A 23,282-nucleotide genomic window follows, 5' to 3' on the forward strand; every position below is an offset into this window, starting at 1 on the left:
TCAGCTGAGCTTAGTGCTAGTGAGGACTGCAGGGGATCCCAGTAGTGAGGACTGTAGGTATCCAAAGTGTGGATGGGGGCTTCTGGGATCCTCTTGCCTACCTTTTCACCATAGAGAGAAGTTCCTTCTGGTTCCCAGGTGATCTCTCATGGGGGATGGGGTGATGGAGTCCTGGTATTTCCTTCCATTCTTTATGTGACTCTCCTGAGTTTCTGTGCTCACCAAGGTTTGTATTACTCATTTGATGTACTCTGGTGTTCTCCATTAGTTATTTTCATTAAAATATAGCTGTTTATTTGTTGTTTTCCTCGTTTTTATGGAAGGGAGGAGGCTAGGGGCTTCTAGTTGGCCATCTTGCTCTCTCTTCATTGCGCTTTTCTAGTGATACTGTTCTGAAGACTGGATCCAACAGAAATTGTGTGTGTGTGTGTGTGCGTGCAAAGTTGTGTAAATAAGAATGCTTATGCAATATTATAGTCATGTGTCACATAACCTTTTGGCCGGTGATGAACTGCCTACAAAATGGTGGTCCCATATGATTATAATGGAGCTGAAAAATTCCCATTGCCTAGTGAAGTCACATCTCTCCAAGTTTGGTAGTGCAAAGCATTCTTCACATGTTTGTGGTGAGGCTGGTGTAAATGACCCCACTGCGCTGCTTCTAGTGGTATAAAGGTATAGCAATACAGTTATATATAGTGCTTAATACTTGGTAATGATAATAAATGACTATATTACTGATTTGTATATTTACTATACTTTCTGGTGTTATTTTAGAGTGTATTTCTTCTATGTATACAAAAAGCTAACTGTAAACAGCTTCAGGCAAGTCCTTCAGAAGGTATTCCAGAAGAAGGCATTATCATCATAGGAGATGACAACTCCCACATTACTGCCACTGAAGACCTTCCAGTGGGACAAGATGTGGAGGTGAAAGACAGTGGTATTGATTATCCTGGCCCTGTGTAGGCCTGAGCTAATGATGTGTGTGCTTTTGTCTTAGTTAAAAAAAAAGTTTGAAAAGTTAAAAAAAAAAAATTTTAAAAGTAGAGATTATAGAATATGGATATAAAGAAATAAAATATATTTTACAGCTGTATAATATGTTTGTATTATTTTAAGCTAAATTATTACAAGAGGCAAAAAGTTCAAAAAAAGTAAAAAGGGTATAAAGTAAAAAAGTTACAGTAAGCTAAGGTTATTAATGAAGAAAGAGAAATGTTTTTATAAATTTAGCATACCTAAGTGTACAGTACTGACAAAGTCTACAGTAGTGTAGAGTAATGTCTTAGGCCTTCACATTCACTCACCACTCACTGACTCACTCAGAGCAACCAACTTGCAGTCCTGCAGGCTCCATTCATGCTAAGTGCCCTATACAGGCGTACCATTTTTTATCTTTTATATAATATTTTTACTGCACGTTTTCTATGTTTAGATATGCTTAGATACACAAATACTGACCATTATGTTATAATTGCCTACAGTATTCAGTACAGTCACATGTATTACAGGTTTGTAGCCTGTGAGCAATATGATATACTATATAACCTGGGTGTATATAATAGGCTATATCATCTAGGTTTGTGTAAGTATATTCTATGATGTTTGCATAATGATGAAATCACCTAATGACACATTTCTGAGAACTTACCCCCATTGTTAAGTAATGCATGACTGTACTTATGAGAAACTATTGGAAACTCTCTGTCGGGGTCCGACCTGCAGACTCCGACCCAGCAAGGGATAACAAATGCACTCAAACACAGAATACAGTGAAAGAGCAGGCTAGGGGGTCCATGGCCACAGACATGGCAGAGAGAGTTAGCAGCCACTGGCCCTACACGCTGGCCTTGCCAGCCTTTATCCAGCACACATTACATGACAAAGCCTTTGAGTCAACACCACTAAAGGCCTAAAGCAAACATCATTTGTGGGTAACAAACCTGGTTGCCCTCCCCTTAAGAGAGCCATCAGCTTGCGAATGATTAAAGGTTAGTTTTAGGACCACATGAGTAAACAACTTATTTAGATAAACTCCCTTACATTCCTTTGTATCTACTCTATGTCATTTGCACAAGGAAAGGAGATTAGGCTGCCTTCAGCCATAACCTCTTTCCCAAGGCTTTTGCAAAAACCTTCCAGCCTTCCAAGAAGGTTTGTGACTAGTATAATTTTACAATCTCTCCCACCATCCTGAATGAACCCCCACAACTCTCTATGTATATACCAATGGGAAGAATAGTTAAAGAATTGTCTCATTGTGTTCATGGGCATGAACCTAATGATGAATAATTTTGAGCATCTTTCCATATGTTTATTGGTTTTTACATATATCTTTGAGTATGTGTTCAGATTTTTGCCCATTAAGGTAAAAAATACTGGATTGTCTTTCATTGTAGAGTTGTAATTGTTTTTATAGATTCTGAATGTATATCTTTCATCAGATATGTGGGTGCAATTTTTTTTTCCTGGTTTGTGGTTTGTCTTTTCATTTTCTTGGTAGTCTTTCTCAGAACAAAATATTTTAATTTTGATAAAGATCATTTTGTCAGGTTTTTCTTTCATGGATCATGTTTTTCATATCATAGCTATAAGATCTTTACTAACCTAAGATCCTGATGATTTTCTTCTATCTTTTTTTCCAGAAGTTTTATATATATATATATATATATATGTAAATATTTATATTTAAATAAATATGTACAATATATATATTTCTATAACATATAAATATAAATATATATATTATATATACAAAACTTCTGGAAGAAAAAAAGATATTTTATACATATACTTTAGAGACAGAGTTTCACTCTTGTTGCCCAGGCTGGAGTGCAATGGCGTGATCTCAGCTCACCGCAATCTCCACCTCTCAGGTTCAAGCGATTCTCCTGCCTCAGCCTCCCAAGTAGCTGGGATTACAGGCATGTGCCACCATGCCTGGCTAATTTTGTATTTTTAGTAGAGATGGAGTTTCTTCATGTTGGTCAGGCTGGTCTCAAACTCCTGACCTCAGGTGATCTGCCCACCATGGCCTCCCAAAGTGCTGGGATTACAGGAGTGAGCCACTGCGCCCAGCCTATTTTTGTTTTTTATATTTAGATCTGTGATTCACTTTGAGTTAACTTAAAGCAAGTAAAGATGTATTTGCTAGGAATACTTTCATTTGTTTAACTTGTAAAATAAATATGCTATGGAAATGTATTACTAGGAGCTATTGCCTCCAGTTGGTATTTTGGAAGCATGGGATTTTTAGTGACATTTAAGCTGTTTTGACCATGGCCAAAAGTTAGAACTATAGTTGATTTTGTAATTTAGGGACTTAAAGTGTGTAGAATCTGGAGCAAATAGTTTCATGAAAGAATACTTACCGATATTTATTCTTACTACTTTTCCCCTGTAGTTCTGTTTCATTAAAAATAAATGCTTGTCCTGACCCACTAAACAGTTTTCATGTCTCATGACTGGGTCCAGATCATTTAAAAAGCATACTGGCTTAGCTATCTTCCTGAATTGGAACTCACAATCATCACCACCTCTACTACTAAATAAATATTACCTGTCATTACCCTTTTCTCTCTGCTTTGTAACAATTCTACTCAGTTTTTCTCTAAACACAATTTAATTTTTGTTATGACTGTACAAATTTTTAGATAATGTATTATCAGCTATGTTGTCAGAAAATAACAGTAAATGGAGTAATAAAAGGAACTTATTGTGATAGTGGAGAATTTTAGTATCTGTTAAAATAGCGATGTCTAGCCCTGGAGGAGCTATAACTCTTCAGTATTTGTGTTTCATTTCCTATTCCTGTCTTAGTCAACTTTCTTTTACTTCTATGTAACAGAAACACCCTGGAGCTTGCTCTAGCCTAATAGGGCCTAGGGAGGCCAAGGGTAGGAAGCTAGAAGGGCTCAGTAACCTTGGAAGCTATTCTTGCTTCTTGTATCATTTGTGTTCCAGGCTACATTGGCTCTGTTTCTTTTTATGTGAGTTCTTTACACCTCTCTCTTTCTGAAGACTGGCTTTCTCTGATTCTCTGTGCATATGGCTGTCCTGAGACCTTGGGATTTCTTCTAGCTAGAGTAGAATTGCTCTGCTCCAATTCCCAGGAGAGATAGTATATATAATTAGTTTAGGACACATTCCACTTTTGGTCTAATCAGCTTGGCCCAAAGGTAGTTAGATTAAAAAGAACAACCCATGTTTACCTTGTGGGTAGATGCTATGCAGTTCTCAGAGACTGAGAAGGGTGTTGAATCTACTGCAAGTTCACAAAGTGCTGGTTGGTATACATTTACCTTTTAAAATGAATTTTAATTAATTTGGTTTTCAGAATATAGAAGTTTATAAAAAGTTCATTGTATATTGAAAAAATAAAAACTAGGGGTTTACAAACCTAGAAAAGTCACACTGTCATCAAAAGATGACTATTCTTTTATTTATATCATGTTAAAAATAATTAAATTTATGTGACACATTGAAATTTATTCAAATATATTGACCACAGAGTACTGTTTATTTTCAAAGATGGCAGTCATCCACATACTGAACATCTTGGATCCAGCAGATGAAGGTGTTGTGGGCTAAAGAAAATTAATATTTAAAATATTATACATGCATTACAAATTTACTTCTGAAGAGTTTTCATTTAGATATATTAAAATTCCAAGTTGCAGGGAAGGGAAGATATAAAACCAACATTTATTGTGTTTCTGCCTAGTCAGTCACTTAACATATTTTATTTTATTCAGACCTTATAGTCACCCTTTGAGAAGTAGGCATTATTATTCTAGAACCAGTGAAGAAATTAAAACTCACAGAAAACAGCTAGTGAATATGTAGTGAGGCTAGCATTTAAGCTCAAGTCTGTGTGATTCCAGAGTCTCTTCTCTCTACACTCTACTGTTTGGGGGCATGAAAGTATATTTATCAAACTTTACTAAAAGAGGTTATAAGTAGGACTATACAGAAGCTATTAAGTTAATTTTCTTGTCTGTATACTTAAGGCAGTCTCAGTGTCAAACATGTGATAATCATTTCTCCGTATCTGGAGCAAAAAGAGAGTCATATCAGTTATCTAATGTTAGTCACTTAAGCCCATGGATTTTTTTAGAGGTCATTACAGTGATAAATCAATATTTAAAAATAGCTGTGGCTTCTTCAGTTTGGAGAGAAGTGTTTTTTAACCTTATATTCTAAACCTTAATGCCTGCTAAATTGGGAATTGGAGGGAAAAAGGGGAAGCTGACCTTTCTTTTTTAGTCTGAACAAACACAAAGAGGAAAGCAAAGACTGGCTAAATAGTATAAGGCAGTATTTTAAGTTTTCCATGTTTATCCACTTGAAACTTGTTATTTTTCAAAAACACATTTTTAATGTGAAAAATCAGAAAAAAATATATGTTTTGGAAATTATTATTAAAGACAAATTTTATAACATAAATGCTTTATGTAGTAGCTACATAAAACAAATTTAAATTGTCTGGTGTTAATGATGTAGAGGTAAAACTATCCTTCAAATATTTGTAAATTTTACCTATGAGTTAATGATGGTTTACATTCTAATTTATCAACCTAAATGGCCCTGTCCAACACAATTAAAATGAACAATTATTTGGTTTTTTGTAACTTCAGACTTATCTGAAAAAATGTATAACAGCTGCTAGGTTGTAATTGCTAAAATAACTATAATAATTTTTGTCTGTGCATGGTGAAGAATATGCATTAAGACTTTAGCAGAAACTAAGACTGTGCTCTCTTTGTAAGTATTCTGATCAAATGTGGCTCATGACTTCAAATTAATTTAATATAAGGTAAATCTAGCTTAATGCTTTATTAAGAATTCACAACGACCTTTTTGAAATAGAGGAATTTGTGATGAAGATGAGCTAGATATTTCAGAGTTAACATTGCTGCTACCCTTTAGGGCATAAAAGGAGGAACCAAAATCATGCTATTTTAGTTCTTTAATAGTTTGGCTATTCCTTTACAAGGTATCTGTTCTAGGGACAAGCTAATATAGAATGACATAGTTTAAGTATCAAACATAAAGAGTTTTGACCAAACTGCTCTCAGCATTTCTGTTCTGAAAGTACCTAACTAAAAGTAACCCTCTTGTTGCCCAGGCTGGAGTGCAATGGCATGATCTTGGCTCAATTAAAAAAAAAAAAAAAGGGGAACCCTGAGTTACTGGGCCGGATATTGGCTCAGCATAGGAAAAATGAAGCCCACTTAGAGTTAATGGGTTGAGCCAATTGTCCTGTGTAGTTCATTTCAGTACCTCTAATGTTTTTCTCATTGGTAATCTTGGAGACAGTATGGGAGCTTATTAGTGATACAGTTTTCTTCTTCTGAAGCCAAAAACTCTTGGTATTGTGATCTTTTGACTTTTTATTCTCTCTGATTTCTTGATGCCCTTTTTCCATTCCTCTAAAGTTCAGCACATATACAGGTTAGTTGATGCACAACCAAATTTTACTGTAGTGGTGAGCATATTATATGGATTTAATGAATTGATCTATTAGTCAAATCCAGCTTATTGGCAGTCGTTCAGGATTGAAATTCTAACTAGTCTCTCTTCATATCTATTTAGATTAACCCTTAATCAACCCCAATGCTAGGCTGCTGTTAGGTTAGATCTAAAAGCATTATCAGGAGTCAGTTTTGCATATTCACAGTTAATTATTTGGTTTCTTATAAACCACTTCTCTATTTTTTTCTTTTACTTCTTCTTTGCTTCCGATTTCTTCTCTACAGTTTCTTAGTTCCATGTGCTGTTTAGTCAGAGGACCAGTAGAAAAGAACATTTTTTTTCCTTTTGACCAGATTTGGGGACAGTTTCTGTGTTCTCCTGGTTCAGGTCTCTGTAAGTCACCATATGTGGCTTTCAACCCTATCAGACCTCCACCTTACCCTTTTAAACATTTTGTAACAGTTTATTTAATTAATGGGAAATAGAATTTATAGATAATATGACCTACTTATATACATATAACAAAATCATAATACTGTGATTATAATATAAAGAATAAATATAATATATAATAAAACTGTATGTATTTCAGGATATGACTGTGAGGGCCCAACTGTACTAGAAGATGTAGTGAAGTAGTGAATGCTTGTACCTACTTCTTCATCATCTTCTTTTTTTAAAAATTTCTTTTTTTATGCCTATAGCCTAATCTTGGAAGTGAAGCTTGTACCTACTTCTAAAGAATAAGTTCAGGCTTATGAGAAGTAAGAAAGTAATTCTGTGTAGAAAGCTCTAGAAAATGAAAAATTAGTGGTACATGTGGATCATAAAATAAAAATGTTAGAATAAGTAACCAAAGACAAGACTTGTTTGTACATAACAAGAGAAAGAAGGAAATACTTGAAGTCGAGAAAACATGTCATGACAAATTACAGGCTCTCAAAATGAAGAAAATGAGGAAGTATGATATTCTCACAAATGACCCAAATGACCTGGGCCATGTTGTTAAGGGTAGTGACAAAAATAATTCCCTGTGTTGTGATAGAGAACAAGATGCTGATGAGGTATCAGAGAAAGCATATTTCCTATTTTGAAATACTACCACCTTAAGGCATAGTTTAGGGTCCTGGTACCTCAAAAGACCTTGATGACCGAATCCTTCTCTAGGTGATGAGATATAGAGAGGATGGATTAGAAAGAGAAACCATAAAACAATAAGCTACGGAGAAGATGGGGTAGTAGATGTCTCTATACAAAAAAGATAGAAAAATAACAGGCAATCACCAAATATATACTTTCAAAATGGGTTTTTACAGCATGTGTTTCTTAGTGTTACAAAACATTTTTTAACACATAGAATTTTGTAATTTGAAACATTTAAGTAATTTGTCTTCTTTTTTTCGGTTCTTAGTTCACAAGTTTATTATGAAAAACACTGCAATGCTCTTGTGCAGTCACATCATCTTAGGGAAGGGGAAAAAAACAGTTGTGTTCAAAACAACTCACCAGGTTCTGACAATAACAAAGAACAACATGGGGCTGAGATTTGAGTAGGGAATAAACTGAGTGCAGACAAATCATGTAATTAAATTAAATTGTATCCCTGAAAATAAAAAGAATGATTTCAAAACTGACAAGTACAGGGGATGCCTTGGTACTTATTTTTAAAAATGTTCCTTAAGCTCCAATGATTGTTTGCTGCTATCCTTATCTACAGTCATGCTGAGTGAAGCTATAGCTAAATGAAAGTTAAATTGCATTCACGAGGCATTAATGTTTACATCTTATTATCTGCAGTCTCTCAGAGAAAGCAAAGGTAACTACAAATAGCGCTATGCCAGAAACTGGTTTCTTGGCCAATAATGCCACTTCAGCATGCAATGAACTGGTTCATTCTAAAGTGGTCACGGCTGTTGATGACCAGAGGCTTTGTATTTTTATATGGCACATCTTTTGGTCTGAGTGAAAACAAGTTTTTTGAATATTAACTATTTTCTGATACTTTGGGGTTACTATTGCTCTATTTCCACTTGGTCAATATATGGTTCATGGCAATACTGTACAAGTTTAAAATGTCATTACAGGAAGTAGTCTGGGGTACTATGAGTAACATGTGGCTTGCCTCTATGAGGCGCTGGGTCAGGCTGCAAGAAAGAATATTTTAGAGTACTGTCAAGTTCCATAATTGCAGCTTGGTTACCACAATAATAACAATAGTTTGGAGCACTGACAATCATTACTACATTCCGGTCATCGCACCAGTTATATCCCTCCATCAGTAGCTGGTTAACTCTAGACACCAACGTGAGGCCATTGGCGTAATTAAATGTCTCAGAAATATCTTGCCCAAAGGTATAACCAGCTCCTCTAGGAGATATACCCCAACCACCACGGTCATCTGGATCTGACCACAGCAAATCACACATTGGACCCTCATGGGGAACTTCTTGTAAGCGACCATGTGCTCTGATATGATCCAGTGTATCTATATATGGCCAGAGACCACCATGTAGACAGAAGATCTGCCTATCCACCAAGGCAGTGAGAGGAAGATAGTCAAAAAAAATCTGTAAAATATTCCAAACATTTGCATTTCCATATTTTCTTAAACAATCATCATAGAAACAATAAACTTGTGTGATCTGTCTGCTCTCATGATTCCCTTGCAGAATGGTGATGCATTCATGGTAAGGAACCTTAAGAGCTACAAGCAGTGTAACTGTTTCAACTGAATAATATCCTCTGTCAACACAATCGCCTATAAACAAGGAATTTGTATCTGGTGATTTACCACCACTTCTAAACAGCTCCATGAGATCATGAAATTGCCCATTCACATCTCCACAGACAGTGACTGGACATCGAACCTCTTGCACATTAGATTCTTTTGTCAGGATTTCTTTAGCCTTCTCGCAGAGGCTCTTGACCTGGGACTTGGACAGCTGCTTGCACTCATTCAGCTGCTGGACCCACTGGTCCAGCTCTTTGGTGAACACCTTCTCGTCCATGATGCCACCTGCCCTAGCTGGCTGCCTCTCTGTGGTTTTCTTGCGCTGCCGCCACACACGTGCCACACGCACACGCTGCTGCCAGTTCCTCGTGTACTTCTGGTGGCTGCTGAGGCTAGCACTGGCCTGCTGGCTCTCACTGCAGTACTCTGCAGTGGGCCATTGCGCCTCCTCCTCCCCTCGCTCAGGCACCAGAGCTGGGCCCTCTGTAATGGCGGCCACCAATTTGCTCTTCAAAATTCAACTTCAAGTAATTTTTATTGAGATCCCTGTGGTCCATGTGTCTCTACTAATTTAATAACACTTTGTTTGTAATCTTTAAGAATGGACTCAAATATCCTCCGACATTTTTGCCGAAGTTTCATTGCTTTTTCAGTAACTGCATTATTGTACTAAACTCTTTTCAACAAATATATAATTGGAAGTGCTCTAATATATAGTGCATAGAATGGATATATAGTTTAGTTTTGAGACAGCATCTTTCTTTGATTCACGTTTCTGCATCCATAAAGACTTTGCCTTAAATTATTGGGCTTTTCTCTTTACTTCTTGTCAAATCTTACCTGTGTTAGTATACATAGTGGTGTTCCTGATGTTTTTGTGTTAAGTTTTGCCTTGCAGGGTATTTCTCTCTTCTGGGGTATGAGGCCATTCTTCACTGTTTGGGACTGCTCCATGTATTCCATAACCCTTGCCTCTGACCACCAATTGCTAATGGTTTCTCTCAATAATTGTGAGTGGTAAAAAGCACCCCAATACATTTCCAGAATGCTCCTCAGGGGACAGTACTCAGTGACTCATTGGCTATTCCTAGCTAAATATATATGCTTACATTTCTCAAAAAACAACCTCCACAAATTTCATTTATGATTTAAAAACATTTAAGGTGAATCCATTTTCTCTTGGAAGAGGAGTCTTTTTTTTCAGTTTTGACTGTTGTGGATTGAATTGTGTCCTCCTGAAATCCAGATGTTGAAGTCCCAACCCTCCCAGTATCTCAGAATGTGGTGATGTGTGGAAATAGGGTATTTCATGTTAGACTCTAATTCAGTGTGACTGATGTTCTTCTAAGAAGAGATTAGTACACAGGCAAGGAAGACCATGTGAAATTACAGGGAGAACATGACCATCTGGAAGCCAAGGACAGCAGACCCCAGAAGAAACTAACTGTGCTGACATGTTGATTCTGTTGTTTAAGCTTCCCAGTTTGTGGTACTTTATTATGGCAACCCCAGCAAACTAATACAGTGACTGATTGATACTTCTTAATATGTGTTAGCCCCATGTTAGTATACCAAGATAGCAGTATAATTTAATGGTTGCAGTTCAGATTTTTAAGGTTAGAATTCTGACTTAGCCACTTAGCAATGGCAACCTTGAGCATATTAATAAACTCTGAGAAGCCTCTGTTTTTTAAAAATCTGTAAAATGAGGATAATAATACTTTCCTCTCTGGGTTGTTGTGTGGATTAGGTAAAGTAAGTAATGTAAAGTGTCTGGTATGTGGAAAAATTCTATAAATAATAGTTCTTTTTTCATCTGCTTCCATTTTTAGGTGTATTTTGCACTTTCAAAAATGATGTAATTGCATACTTGTTAGATGAACTTTTATTGTGGGAATATCAGGCTGCCTGATTGGTGGATGATTTTTTGCGGGTCATAGGGCTTTTTCAGTACCTTTATGCCGAATAATGTGCATATAACACATTACAAAGTCATAGTACTTCACATTCAGGTCTACATGATGCACAAGAATTAACCCTCATTGTGCCTCAGAAGATATTGTTATGACATTTGTTTTGCTTACATAACTTCTTTTAAGACACAGTATACCTCTCCTCTGGGAATATGCTGAGATAAGTATTCTTTCTCTGTATTCTATAGCACTGTAGCACACATACCTTCATAGCATTTATATGCTCTGTTTTGTCTGTTTTCTTCATGAGACTGAGCTCTTTGGATGTGGTGACTGTTCCTCATTTATCTTTATATTCCTAATGTCCTGCATAGTACCTGATTCTTTGCAGATGTGCTATAAATTACATATTACCAACATTTTATGAGTAATGCTAAGTGCTAGATGCTGTCTCTGTCTCTGTTTTATAGATAATAGTTAAGTACTCACGGTAACACAGTTCAGTGGTAGAGCTAGAATTGAAAACCATGATAACTATTTGCAGGGTCCATGCTCTTAGCCATTATACTATAATGCTGCTTCCCTGAGAATGGAAGGGTCATCATCTGGTATATTGTAGGTCAGCATGGCCCAGAGAGAGAGTTTGGAGTATTTCATTGGTAGAATCAAGAACCTGAAGCTCACCTTACCTGGAGGCAAGTTGGGGATGCATGTGCATGTCCTGATGCTTGGAAGAGAAGTTATATTTTAATGCACACACTCTGCTGTATTATTTGTACTACTGGCATTGAATATTTAGATAAAATCTGTATCTCTGAAATGAATTTTCTTCATTAAAAATATACTTCCATAGTGATATAAAGTGAAATTTCCTTGCTGTAAGCCCCCAAATTGCTTAAAATGGATGTCATTGACTACTCCCTTATACGCTGATAGCAGGGTTTAGATGGTTGATGTAGCTTCAGGGGATTTGCTGTATTTTTAGTGAAAACAGCATGAGAAGAAAAGTGAAGATGCTGCTTGTAACAGTTAAAACTTTAGATTTCTTCAATGCTTAGGTGATGAACTATTCCGGAATTTTATTATATCTTTATTTATAACTGATTTTATCTCCTTAACATCAATGTATTTTTTATTTTCAATACTTTGGTTAAATTTTTTCTTGCTGACTCATGGCTGTCATTACAGCTCTTAAAGTAAAGTATGTTAGAGATGCCATAGGATCTGTTCGGACTTGCAGAACTATTTGCTTCTACATTATATGATTCCGATTGTTGTGCTCTTATGTTCCTTGAAGAGCCTTTTGCATTTTCTTCTATGTCATGCCTCAGTGTGCCTTCCTTCCTTCAGCTCCTTCTCTCCTTCTTCTGATTTGTTGCAAGGTCAAAAATAGTTTGCCAAAAAGGTTTAGAATTGTACACGAAGGACTAAGTGGTATGTCAGTTACTAACATGAATGTGCATTTGTGCTTGAGCTTTGTGGTATCTGTTCTGTCTCTGAGGCCTCTTATTTATTTGTTTCTTTACTGTGTTTTGAATAGATGAAGTTATTGCAAAATTTGTTCATTCTAGATATTATATTATAAAATGCTGTCCATTTTCATTCTGTGTATTAAAAGGGATAGTTTGGCTTAATATTCAGAAGTTCAGGTGCTTTTCCAGTAGATTGTTTTAGTGACATTTTGTAATTGATTATTATTGGAAAGTAAAATTCTTTCTGCTATAATGAAAGAAATTGTGCTTTAATTTACCCTGTTTAAAAGGAAAACTCAACAAATATTTTGGGCGATAATTTTATGACCAGCATTCATTTGGGCACCTTGCTTAACTGAGCTATAGCTATTGACCCAGAAGAGAGAATATCTCATCAAGATAGCAAAGGATTATAATTGTTTTGAAACATCAAGATGCTAGCCATGGATTTAAGAGTAGAGAACTATTGAAGCCCTTGATGTTTAAGAACTCCGAGTGGATTTGTAGAATGAAATAAATCAGGATGTAATAGGAAGGTGGAAGCTGACAGAGACAGAGCATTAAATTAGTGTGGTGTACTTTAATTAATTAGTATGGTAAGAGAAATAAAAATGAGGGAGGGGAGTAGGGGAAGGGATTTCTGGAGATATTACTCTGTAGTTTCATATTTAGAAGACAAATCAAAGGTGTTAATAGATTGTTGACTTTCAGCTGCAGTTATTGATATCAGTGTGAGAAAGAGTGGGCTGACATCAGAATTTAAAGGGCTAAGGTGGTAATGCTGTACAATGGAGAGGCTTTAAAATCAGACTGGGTTAGATTCCTGGCATCTTCGCTTCTGGCTGTTTTGACATTGGACAACTTCATGTTTTCTAAAAAGCCTAGAGAACATGTATCAGTGCCTCTCCTGTTTCTCTTTATGTTCATCATTTTGGCAGGTTACTGGAAGATGACTGGGCCTAAAGGAAGCTGTCCATTTTAAAATTGTTGTTGTTGCTAGAGATCCTTACATATAATTTATTGTCAGGTGTATGATTTGCAAATATTTTCCCCTATCTTTAGGTTTTTTCACGTTTTTGATAATGTCCAGTGATGCACAAGTTTTACATTTTGATTAAGTCCAAATTATCTATTGTTGCTCATGCTTTTGGTGTCATGTCTAAAAATCCTTTGCCAAATGTGAGGTCATAAAAATTTGTTTTCATCTAAGAATTTTAACTCTAACAGGTTTTTGATCCATTTTAGTTAAGATTTGTATATGGTATATACAAATACATATGTATATGGTGTATACCTCATTCTTTTGCATGTGACTATCCAGTTGTGCCAGCACTGCATGTTGAAGAGACTTTCCTCTCCTCATTGAACTGTCTTGGAACATTTGTGGAAAATAGTTAACCATAGACACATGGCTTTATTTCTGGACTCTCAATTCTATTCCATTGATCTATATGTCTATACTTGTGCCAACACCACACTGTTATGATTACAACTGCTTCATAGTAAGTTTTCAAATTGGGAAATGTGAGTCCTCCAACTTTATTCTGCTGTGATTACTTTTAAAGATAAACCTTTGCGGAAAAAATGTCCCAAGGAACTGGGACAAAGTACAGTGTGGTTTTGACAGGGGGAGAAATACTCTGGGAGGCTGCAGCTGAGATACATAGATTTAAGTGCTTGAAAGCTGATAATAAAGAAATGAATAAAAAAGTAAAATATATTGAACACCGATTATATGTCAGATATTCTCATATATCTTCACAAAAGACTTGAGAAAGTGGGTATTGCCTCCCCATTTTTACCTAGTAACATTCTGAGAATTAATGAGACGAAGTAATTTGCTTCTGCAGCTACAAACTGACAGCTGAACCTACGTCATTAAGCTTCTAAGAGCCTATTACCATGCTGCCTTGATAATGAAACTACCTGAATGGTATCAACCAGGGTCTAATCAAGAGAAAAAAATCACATGAGTTATTTGAACAAAGATAATTTAATGTAAATAATTATTAGTAAGTATATTATCTACTGTAAATTAATTGAAAGGGTAAAAAGGTAATTTTTCACCCAGGACAGGTAAGGCTTTGCTGTCCAATACAATACCCACTAGCTACATGTGGCTTTTGAGTACTTATATATGACTTTTATAATTAGCTAGTCAGTTTCTGCAAAGAAGTCAGTTGAGATTCTGATGAGGACTGTATTAAATCTGCAGGTCACTTTGGGGAGTATTACCATCTTAACAATATCAAGGCTTCCAATCCATGAACATGGTATGTTTTCCCATTTATTTAGATCTTATTCTGTTTTTCGGCAATGTTTTATAGTTTCCAGAATATAAGTTTTGTACTTTTTCTGTTAAATTTATTTCCAAGTATTTTATGTTTATATTGATGGAATTATTTTAAATTTCATTTTCAGATCATTTATTGCACATGTATAGAAATAAAATTTATTTTTGTATATTGATCTTGTATCCTGCAACTTTGCTGGATTGATTTTTTTAGTTCTAATAGCTGTTAGTCAATTCTGTAGGATTTTCTACATACAAGCTCATGTCATCTGCTCTAAAAAAAAATTCAAAATATTTTTACTTCCTCCTTTGCAATCTGAATGCTTTTTTTTCTTTTAAAAACTTATTTCCCTGAGTTTTCTAAGATGAATTTTATTTCCTTTTCTTGACTAATTGCCTTGGTTAGAGCTTCTAGCACAATGTTGAATAGAGGCAGTGAGAGCAGACATCCTTGTCTTATTCCTGATTTTAGGTGGGAAGCATCTAATGCTTTATCATCAAGTATAGTGTTGGTTTTAGATTTTTAAAAATATTACATTAAATTATTATTCATCTTTCTTTCTTAGAGCTGAGGGTCTTGCTATGTTGGCCAGGCTGTTCTCAAACTCCTGGGCACAAGTAATCCTCCTGCCTCAGCCTTCTGAGTTGCTGGGATTTCAGATGTGAGCCACTATGCCCAGCATATTCATCTTTATTACTGAGTGGTTTTTTTTCTTCAACCCCTTAAATTTCTGTGGTTGAAATGGGAGCCTCACTTACTTTACATCAGCTTTGGCCCCGTGGTTGTAGAAGATTTGGGTGAAATTGTAAAAAGTCCTAAAGATTCTGAATTCAGATTGTTTTACAAGTGTCTTTATATTCTATACCCATTTTAAAGAAACCAAATCTGTAAGTGACAGTTCATGCATTCATCATGGTAGTGAGGTTAATTTATGAAACAAGATGCCATGCCAAGATTTAACTAACAGGCATTTGTGCAAATAAAAAACCTTAGTTCTATATCAAATGATAAAGTAAACCATATCCTACTTTAACTTTTTTGATCTACTGTTGAACTGTGGGTCTGAATGTGTTCCATAAGATGGCTTCTACTGTGGCTATGAAAGATTGTAGAAAAGATAGAGCTACCTAAACTTCTCTTTATGCCTTCTGTAATTTTGTTAAATTAGCTAAAATTATTTGTTATGGATCCAGAAAAACTGTTACCTTTATCCAGACCTGCATGCTGTACTCCCTTGAGTCCCTTGCACAGTAAAAGTAGAGTGACCTAATTAGCAACATGATGATTTCTGCTGGAACGATTTGTATCTGAAATGCTTCTTTCTAAGGAGTTCTGATTGGTGATCTGCCAGTTTTGTTTTTTTGTTTGTTTGTTTTTTACCATATTTGAAAATTACTTATTAAAAAGTTAAAACTCTAGTAAATTGACTATATGAATTTTATCTGAATAGGTTTTCATTGTTTAATTGACTTGTGGCTTTTGACTGAATAGGATGTTAAACAGTATTTTATCTATTTAAAAGGAAATTCTTGTCTTTTTAATGTAATGTTGAGGAATAAGATAAACTCTTAAGAAGGCAGTTTATAATTTAATACAGTACTCACAATATTTCTAAGACTGATTGTGATACATAAATCAGAGTGGACCTTAAAGAGGGTTCTTAATTCATACTAATCTATGTTGTTTCAGCAAATGATTAATACATATTTTTGAAAAACTGTGATAATAAACTTGTCACTGGTAAAAAATGCTTTTATGTGCTCTGGAGAGATCCAAGATGGCCGATTAGGAGGAACTCGCGATTGCAGCTCCGAGAGAAAGCGCAGAGGGACTGCAGGGAAGTTCACAAGGAAGCTGGGCGGAGCCCACAGCAGCTCAGCGAAGCCTCTGCAGGGTGAGTGCGACTAGGCCGCCACCTTGTGGGCAGGGAAAGCAACAACAAGACAGCAGAAAATCATAAAGCCCTAAATCCCTGGGAAAGAACACCAGGAGGGAAGAATAAGGGGGTTTATGAGTTCTGCTGCTGCAGACTTAAAATTATCAAAATCAGAAAGACAGCAACTACAAAGTCGATAGGCGGATAAATCCACAAAGATGGGAAGAAACCAGCGCAAAAAGGATGAAAACACCCAAAATCAGAACACTTCTCCTCCTACAAGGGAGCACAACTCCCCACCAGCAAGGAAACAAGACTGGATGGAGAATGAGTGTGATGAAATGACAGAATCAGCTTTCAGAAAGTGGATAATAAGAAACTTTCGTGAGCTAAAAGAACATGTTCTAACCCAATGCAAAGAAACTAAGAACCTTGAAAAAAGACTTGATGAAATGCTAATGAGAATGGACAACTTAGAGAGGAATATGAGTGAATTGATGGAGCTGAAAAACACAACACGAGAACTTCGTGAAGCATGCACAAGTTTCAACAGCCGAATTGACCAAGCAGAAGAAAGGATATCAGAGGTAGAAGATCAACTCAATGAAATAAAACGAGAAGGCAAGATTAGAGAAAACAGGGTAAAAAGGAATGAACAAAGCCAACAAGAAATATGGGACTATGTGAAAAGACCTAATCTACGTTTGATAGGGGTACCTGAATGTGATGAAGAGAATGCATCCAAGCTGGAAAATATTCTCCAGGATATTATCCAGGAAAACTTCCCCAACCTAGCAAGGCAGGCCAATATTCAAGTCCAGGAAATACAGAGAACACCACAAAGATATTCCCCTAGAAGAGCAACACCGAGGCACATAATCATCAGATTCACCAGGGTTGAAATGAAGGAGAAAATACTAAGGGCAGCCAGAGAGAAAGGTCGGGTTACCCACAAAGGGAAGCCCATCAGACTCACTGCAGATCTCTCAGCAGAAACCCCACAGGCCAGAAGAGAGTGGGGGCCGATATTCACCATCCTTAAAGAAAAGAACTTTCAACCCAGAATTTCATATCCAGCCAAACTAAGCTTCATAAGTGAAGGAAAAATAAAATTCTTTGTGAACAAGCAAGAACTCAGAGATTTCATCACCACCAGACCAGCTTTACAAGAGCTCCTGAAGGAGGCACTACACATAGAAAAGAACAACCAGAACCAGCCACTCCAAAAACACACGAAATGGTAAAGAGCATCAATACAATGAAGAATCTGCATCAACCAATGGGCAAAACAGCCAGCTAGCATCAAAATGACAGGATCAAATTCACACATAACAATATTAACCCTAAATGTAAACAGACTAAATGCCCCAATCAAAAGACACAGACTGGCAAATTGGATAAAAAGCCAAAACCCATCAGTGTGCTGTATCCAGGAAACCCACCTCACATGCAAGGATACACAAAGACTCACAATAAAGGGATGGAGGAAGATTTACCAAGCAAATGGAGAGCAAAAAATAGCAGGAGTTGCAATTCTCATCTCTGATAAAATAGACTTTAAAGCAACAAAGATCAAAAGAGACAAAGAAGGACATTACATAATGGTAAAGGGATCAACGCAACAAGAAAAGCTAACGATCCTAAATATATATGCACCTAATACAGGAGCACCCAGATACATAAGGCAAGTTCTTAAAGACTTACAAAGAGACATAGACTCCCACACATTAATACTGGGAGACTTCAACACACCATTGTCAATATTAGACAGATCAACGAGACAGAAAATTAATAAGGATATCCAGGACTTGAACTCGGACCTGGAACAAGCAAACCTAATAGACATTTACAGAACTCTCCACCCCAAATCCACAGAATATACATTCTTCTCAGCACCACATCACACCTACTCTAAAATTGACCACATAATTGGAAGTAAATCACTCCTCAGCAAATGCAAAAGAATGGAAACCATAACAAACAGTCTCTCAGACCACAGTGCAATCAAGTTAGAACTCAGAATTCAGAAACCAACCCAGAACCGCACAGCTTCATGGAAAATGAACAACTTTCTCCTGAATGTAGACTGGATAAACAATGAAATGAAGGCAGAAATAAAGATGTTCTTCGAAACCAACGAGAACGAAGACACAATGTACCAGAATCTCTGGGACACATTTAAAGCAGTCTCTAGAGGAAAATATATAGCAATAAGTGCCCACATCAGAAGAAAGGAGAGATCTAAAATTGACACCCTATCATCAAAATTGAAAGAGCTAGAGGAGCAAGATCAAAAAAACTCAAAACCTAGCAGAAGACAAGAAATAACTAAGATCGAAGCAGAATTGAAGGAGATAGACACACAAAAAACCCTACAAAAAATCAACAAATCCAGGAGCTGGTTTTTTGAAAAGATCAACAAAATAGACAGACCACTAGCCAGACTAATAAAAAAGAAAAGAGAGAATAACCAAATAGATGCAATAAAAAATGATAAAGGGGATATCACCACAGATTCCACAGAAATTCAAGCCATCATCAGAGATTATTACAAGCAACTCTATGCACATAAATTAGAAAACCGGGAAGAAATGGATAAATTCCTGGACAGTTGCCTCCTCCCAAGCCTAAACCAGGAAGAAGTCGAAACCCTGAATAGACCAATAACAAGGTCTGAAGTCGAGGCAGCAATTAAGAGCCTACCACCCAAAAAAAGCCCAGGTCCAGATGGTTTCACAGCCGAATTCTACCAGACATACAAAGAGGAACTGGTACCATTCCTACTGAAACTATTCCAAATAATCCAAAAAGAGGGAATCCTTCCCAAATCATTTTATGAGACCAACATCATCCTGATACCAAAACCCAGCAGAGACTCAACAAGAAAAGAAAACTACAGGCCAATATCCATGATGAACATAGATGCAAAAATCTTCAATAAAATACTGGCAAGCCGATTGCAACAGCACATCAAAAAGCTTATCCACCATGATCAAGCAGGATTCATCCCGGGGATGCAAGGCTGGTTCAATATACGCAAGTCTATAAGTGTAATTCACCACATAAACAGAACCAAAGACAAAAACCACATGATCATCTCAATAGATGCAGAGAAGGCCTTCGACAAAATTCAACAGCCCTTTATGCTAAAAACTCTCAATAAACTAGGTATGGACGGATGTATCTCAAAATAATAAAAGCTATTTACGAGAAACCGACTGCCAATATCATACTGAATGGGCAAAAACTGGAAGCATTCCCTTTGAAATCTGGCACTAGACAAGGATGCCCTCTGTCACCACTCCTATTCAATATAGTACTGGAAGTTCTAGCCAGAGCAATCAGGCAAGAAAAAGAAATAAAGGGTATTCGATTAGGAAAGGAGGAAGTCAAATTGTCTCTTTTTGCAGATGACATGATTGTATATCTAGAAGACCCCATCGTCTTAGCCCAAAATCTCCTGAAACTAATAAGCAACTTCAGCAGTCTCAGGATACAAAATCAATGTGCAAAAATCACAAGCATTCCTATACACCAACAACAGACTTAAAGAGAGCCAAATCAAGAACGAACTGCCATTCACAATTGCTACAAAGAGAATAAAATACCTAGGAATACAACTAACAAGGAACGTAAAGGACCTCTTCAAGAAGAACTACAAACCACTGCTCAACGAAATAAGAGAGGATACAAATAGATGGAGAAACATTCCATGTTCATGGTTAGGAAGAATTAATATCGTGAAAATGGCCATACTGCCCAAAGTAATTTACAGATTCAACGCTATCCCCATCAAGCTACCAATGACCTTCTTCACAGAACTGGAAAAAACCACCTTAAACTTCATATGGAACCAAAAGAGAGCCCGCATAGCCAAGTCAATTCTAAGCAAAAAGAACAAAGCGGGAGGCATCACACTACCGGACTTCAAACTCTACTACAAGGCTACAGTAATCAAAACAGCATGGTACTGGTACCAAAACAGAGATATAGACCAATGGAACAGAAAAGAGGCGTCGGAGGCGACACAACATATCTACAACCACCCGATCTTTGACAAACCTGATAAAAACAAGCAATGGGGAAAGGATTCCCTGTTCAATAAGTGGTGCTGGGAAAACTGGCTAGCCATATACAGAAAGCAGAAACTCGACCCCTTCCTGACACCTTACACTAAAATTGACTCCAGATGGATTAAAGACTTAAACATAAGACGTAACACCATAAAAACACTAGAAGGAAACCTAGGCAAAACCATTCAGGACATAGGCATAGGCAAGGACTTTATGACCAAAACACCAAAAGCATTGGCAACAAAAGCCAAAATAGACAAATGGGACCTGATCAAACTCCACAGCTTCTGCACGGCGAAAGAAACAGTCAATAGAGTGAATCGGCAACCAACAGAATGGAAAAAAATTTTTGCAGCCTACCCGTCTGACAAAGGGCTGATATCCAGAATTTACAACGAGCTAAAACAGACTTACAAGAAAAAAACAAACAAGCCCATTCAAAAATGGGCAAAGGATATGAACAGGTACTTTACAAAAGAAGACATACATGAGGCCAACAAGCATATGAAAAAATGCTCATCATCACTGGTCATTAGAGAAATGCAAATCAAAACTACGTTGAGATACCATCTCATGCCAGTTAGAATGGCGATCATTAAAAAATCTGGAGACAACAGATGCTGGAGAGGATGTGGAGACATAGGAACACTTTTACACTGTTGGTGGGAGTGTAAATTAGTTCAACCATTGTGCAAAACAGTGTGGCGATTCCTCAAGGACCTAGAAATAGAAATTCCATTTGACCCAGCAATCCCATTACTGGGTATATATCCAAAGGATTATAAATCGTTCTACTATAAGGACACATGCACACGAATGTTCATTGCAGCACAGTTTACAATAGCAAAGACCTGGAACCACCCCAAATGCCCATCGATGATAGACTGGACAGGAAAAATGTGGCACATATACACCATGGAATATTATGCAGCCATCAAAAACGATGAGTTCACGTCCTTTGTAGGGACATGGATGAACCTGGAAAACATCATTCTCAGCAAACTGACACAAGAACACAAAATCAAACACCACATGTTCTCACTCATAGGTGGGTGTTGAACAATGAGAACACATGGACACAGGGAGGGGAGCACTATACACTGAGGTCTGTTGGGGGGGAGGGGGGAAGAGGGGGGGTGGGGAGTTGGGGAGGGATAGCATGGGGAGAAATGCCAGATATAGGTGAAGGGGAGGAAGGCAGCAAATCACACTGCCACGTATGCACCTATGCAACAACCTTGCATGATTTTCACATGTACCCCAAAACCTAAAATGAAATTTAAAAAAATGCTTTTATGTCTTCTTGTTATTGTTTAGATGTTGCTTACTGTTTAGAGAATAGAGTTTTAGATTTCAGGTATAGATTCACTCAAAAACCAGAATCCTTCAGCTTAAAGACCTCTTGTACAAAGAAAGCAAAATGATGGTTTTTTTTTTTTTTTTTTACTTTTACTATCCTAGAAGAATATCATGTTATAAAAATGCTGCTTGCATCTGAATTTCAAGACTTACTTGAAACTTAATCATATTTTATTATATTGTTTTAAGATAGTTTGTGAATCTCATTTTGCTTGGATAAACAGCTTTCTTTTAAGGTGATTACTGTAATCTAAAAGCATTTAAGAATTTTACCCTTTGGAACATGGAGGACAAATTGAATTATAGCCTGTTAGCATGGCGATGAGGGAAAAAAGAAACAACCTGCACATGCTTGCTTAAACTCATCACAAATTGAAAGCTTTAATACATGAACCCACTTAATTTTCCCTACGAAATGCTCAACAATTTTTTATCTTCCTTCAATTTATCTATAGATTTCTACTTAAAATCTTTTGTAAGCGTTTTTCTTCTTTCTCCTTCGTTGTCTTTTTCTTATTTGTAATTTATTGTGGGAGAAATAAAATTTTGCATAGTAAGTAGGACCTGAGAGGTGTTTTATAGTCTATGGTTGCAGCTCTCTCTGTCTGTCTCTCTCTCTCTCTCACACACACACACATACACACACAATTGAGATTGGATGTCTTTTCTTGTACTTATTCTTTTTGGTGTCATTTTTCTGTGAAAGGCCTGTTCAAATATTTGCCCACAGGATTGCTCACCTTTGTTTGATTTTTTTTTTTTAGAAAATTTTATGTATGATTAATATTAAACCTTTGCCTATGTTGCAGATCTCCTTGCTTCCAACTCCACACCTCCCTGCCTCTTCTTAAGTATGTTTATGGTGTTTTGTGCCATATGGAATTGCAACATTTTAAATCAGCAAACTTAAAAATTATTTTCTTTATGGTCTCTAAGTTTTGTGTCAGCCCTTAGATTTTGTTGGACTCATTAAAAAATATTCTCCTTTATCTTCTACTAGCTTTACAATTTTACTTTTTCATATTTTAATATTTAATCTATCTGGAACATATATGTATGGTACAGATAGAATTTTAGTCTCCTCTCC

The 23,282-nt window shown here is 36.5% G+C and overlaps 2 protein-coding genes across 5 annotated transcripts in view; one reads left to right on the forward strand and one right to left on the reverse strand.

The window, feature by feature from the left end:
- Positions 1-23,282, forward strand: part of KLHL13 (kelch like family member 13) — a 201,087-nt gene that overhangs the window by 44,640 nt on the left and 133,165 nt on the right. The window contains exon 1 of one of the 4 annotated variants that reach the window (XM_064361624.1): positions 14,838-14,866. The exons of 2 other annotated variants lie outside the window; for them this stretch is intronic. In XM_064361624.1, the coding sequence (XP_064217694.1) occupies positions 14,858-14,866 (9 nt within the window). In that variant the 5' untranslated portion in view covers positions 14,838-14,857. Of the gene's footprint in view, positions 1-14,837; positions 14,867-23,282 lie in introns of those variants that run through there. One more of the 4 variants, XM_012476063.2, reaches the window with a different exon arrangement.
- LOC105733584 (serine/threonine-protein phosphatase 2A catalytic subunit alpha isoform-like) lies at positions 8,556-9,485 on the reverse strand. The gene has a single exon (XM_064384633.1). It carries the CDS (start codon positions 9,483-9,485, stop codon positions 8,556-8,558), a length of 930 nt encoding a protein of 309 aa, XP_064240703.1.

Source organism: Aotus nancymaae, unplaced genomic scaffold (genome assembly GCF_030222135.1).
Source record: "Aotus nancymaae isolate 86718 unplaced genomic scaffold, 86718_ANA_hifiasm-v0.15.2.pri h1tg000004l, whole genome shotgun sequence".
Classification (NCBI taxonomy): Eukaryota; Metazoa; Chordata; class Mammalia; order Primates; family Aotidae; genus Aotus; species Aotus nancymaae.

Coding starts and splice junctions, on each gene's coding strand:
- LOC105733584 (XM_064384633.1), bottom strand. CDS start 9,485: ATGGACGAGAAGGTGTTCACCAAAGAGCTGGACCAGTGGGTCCAGCAG.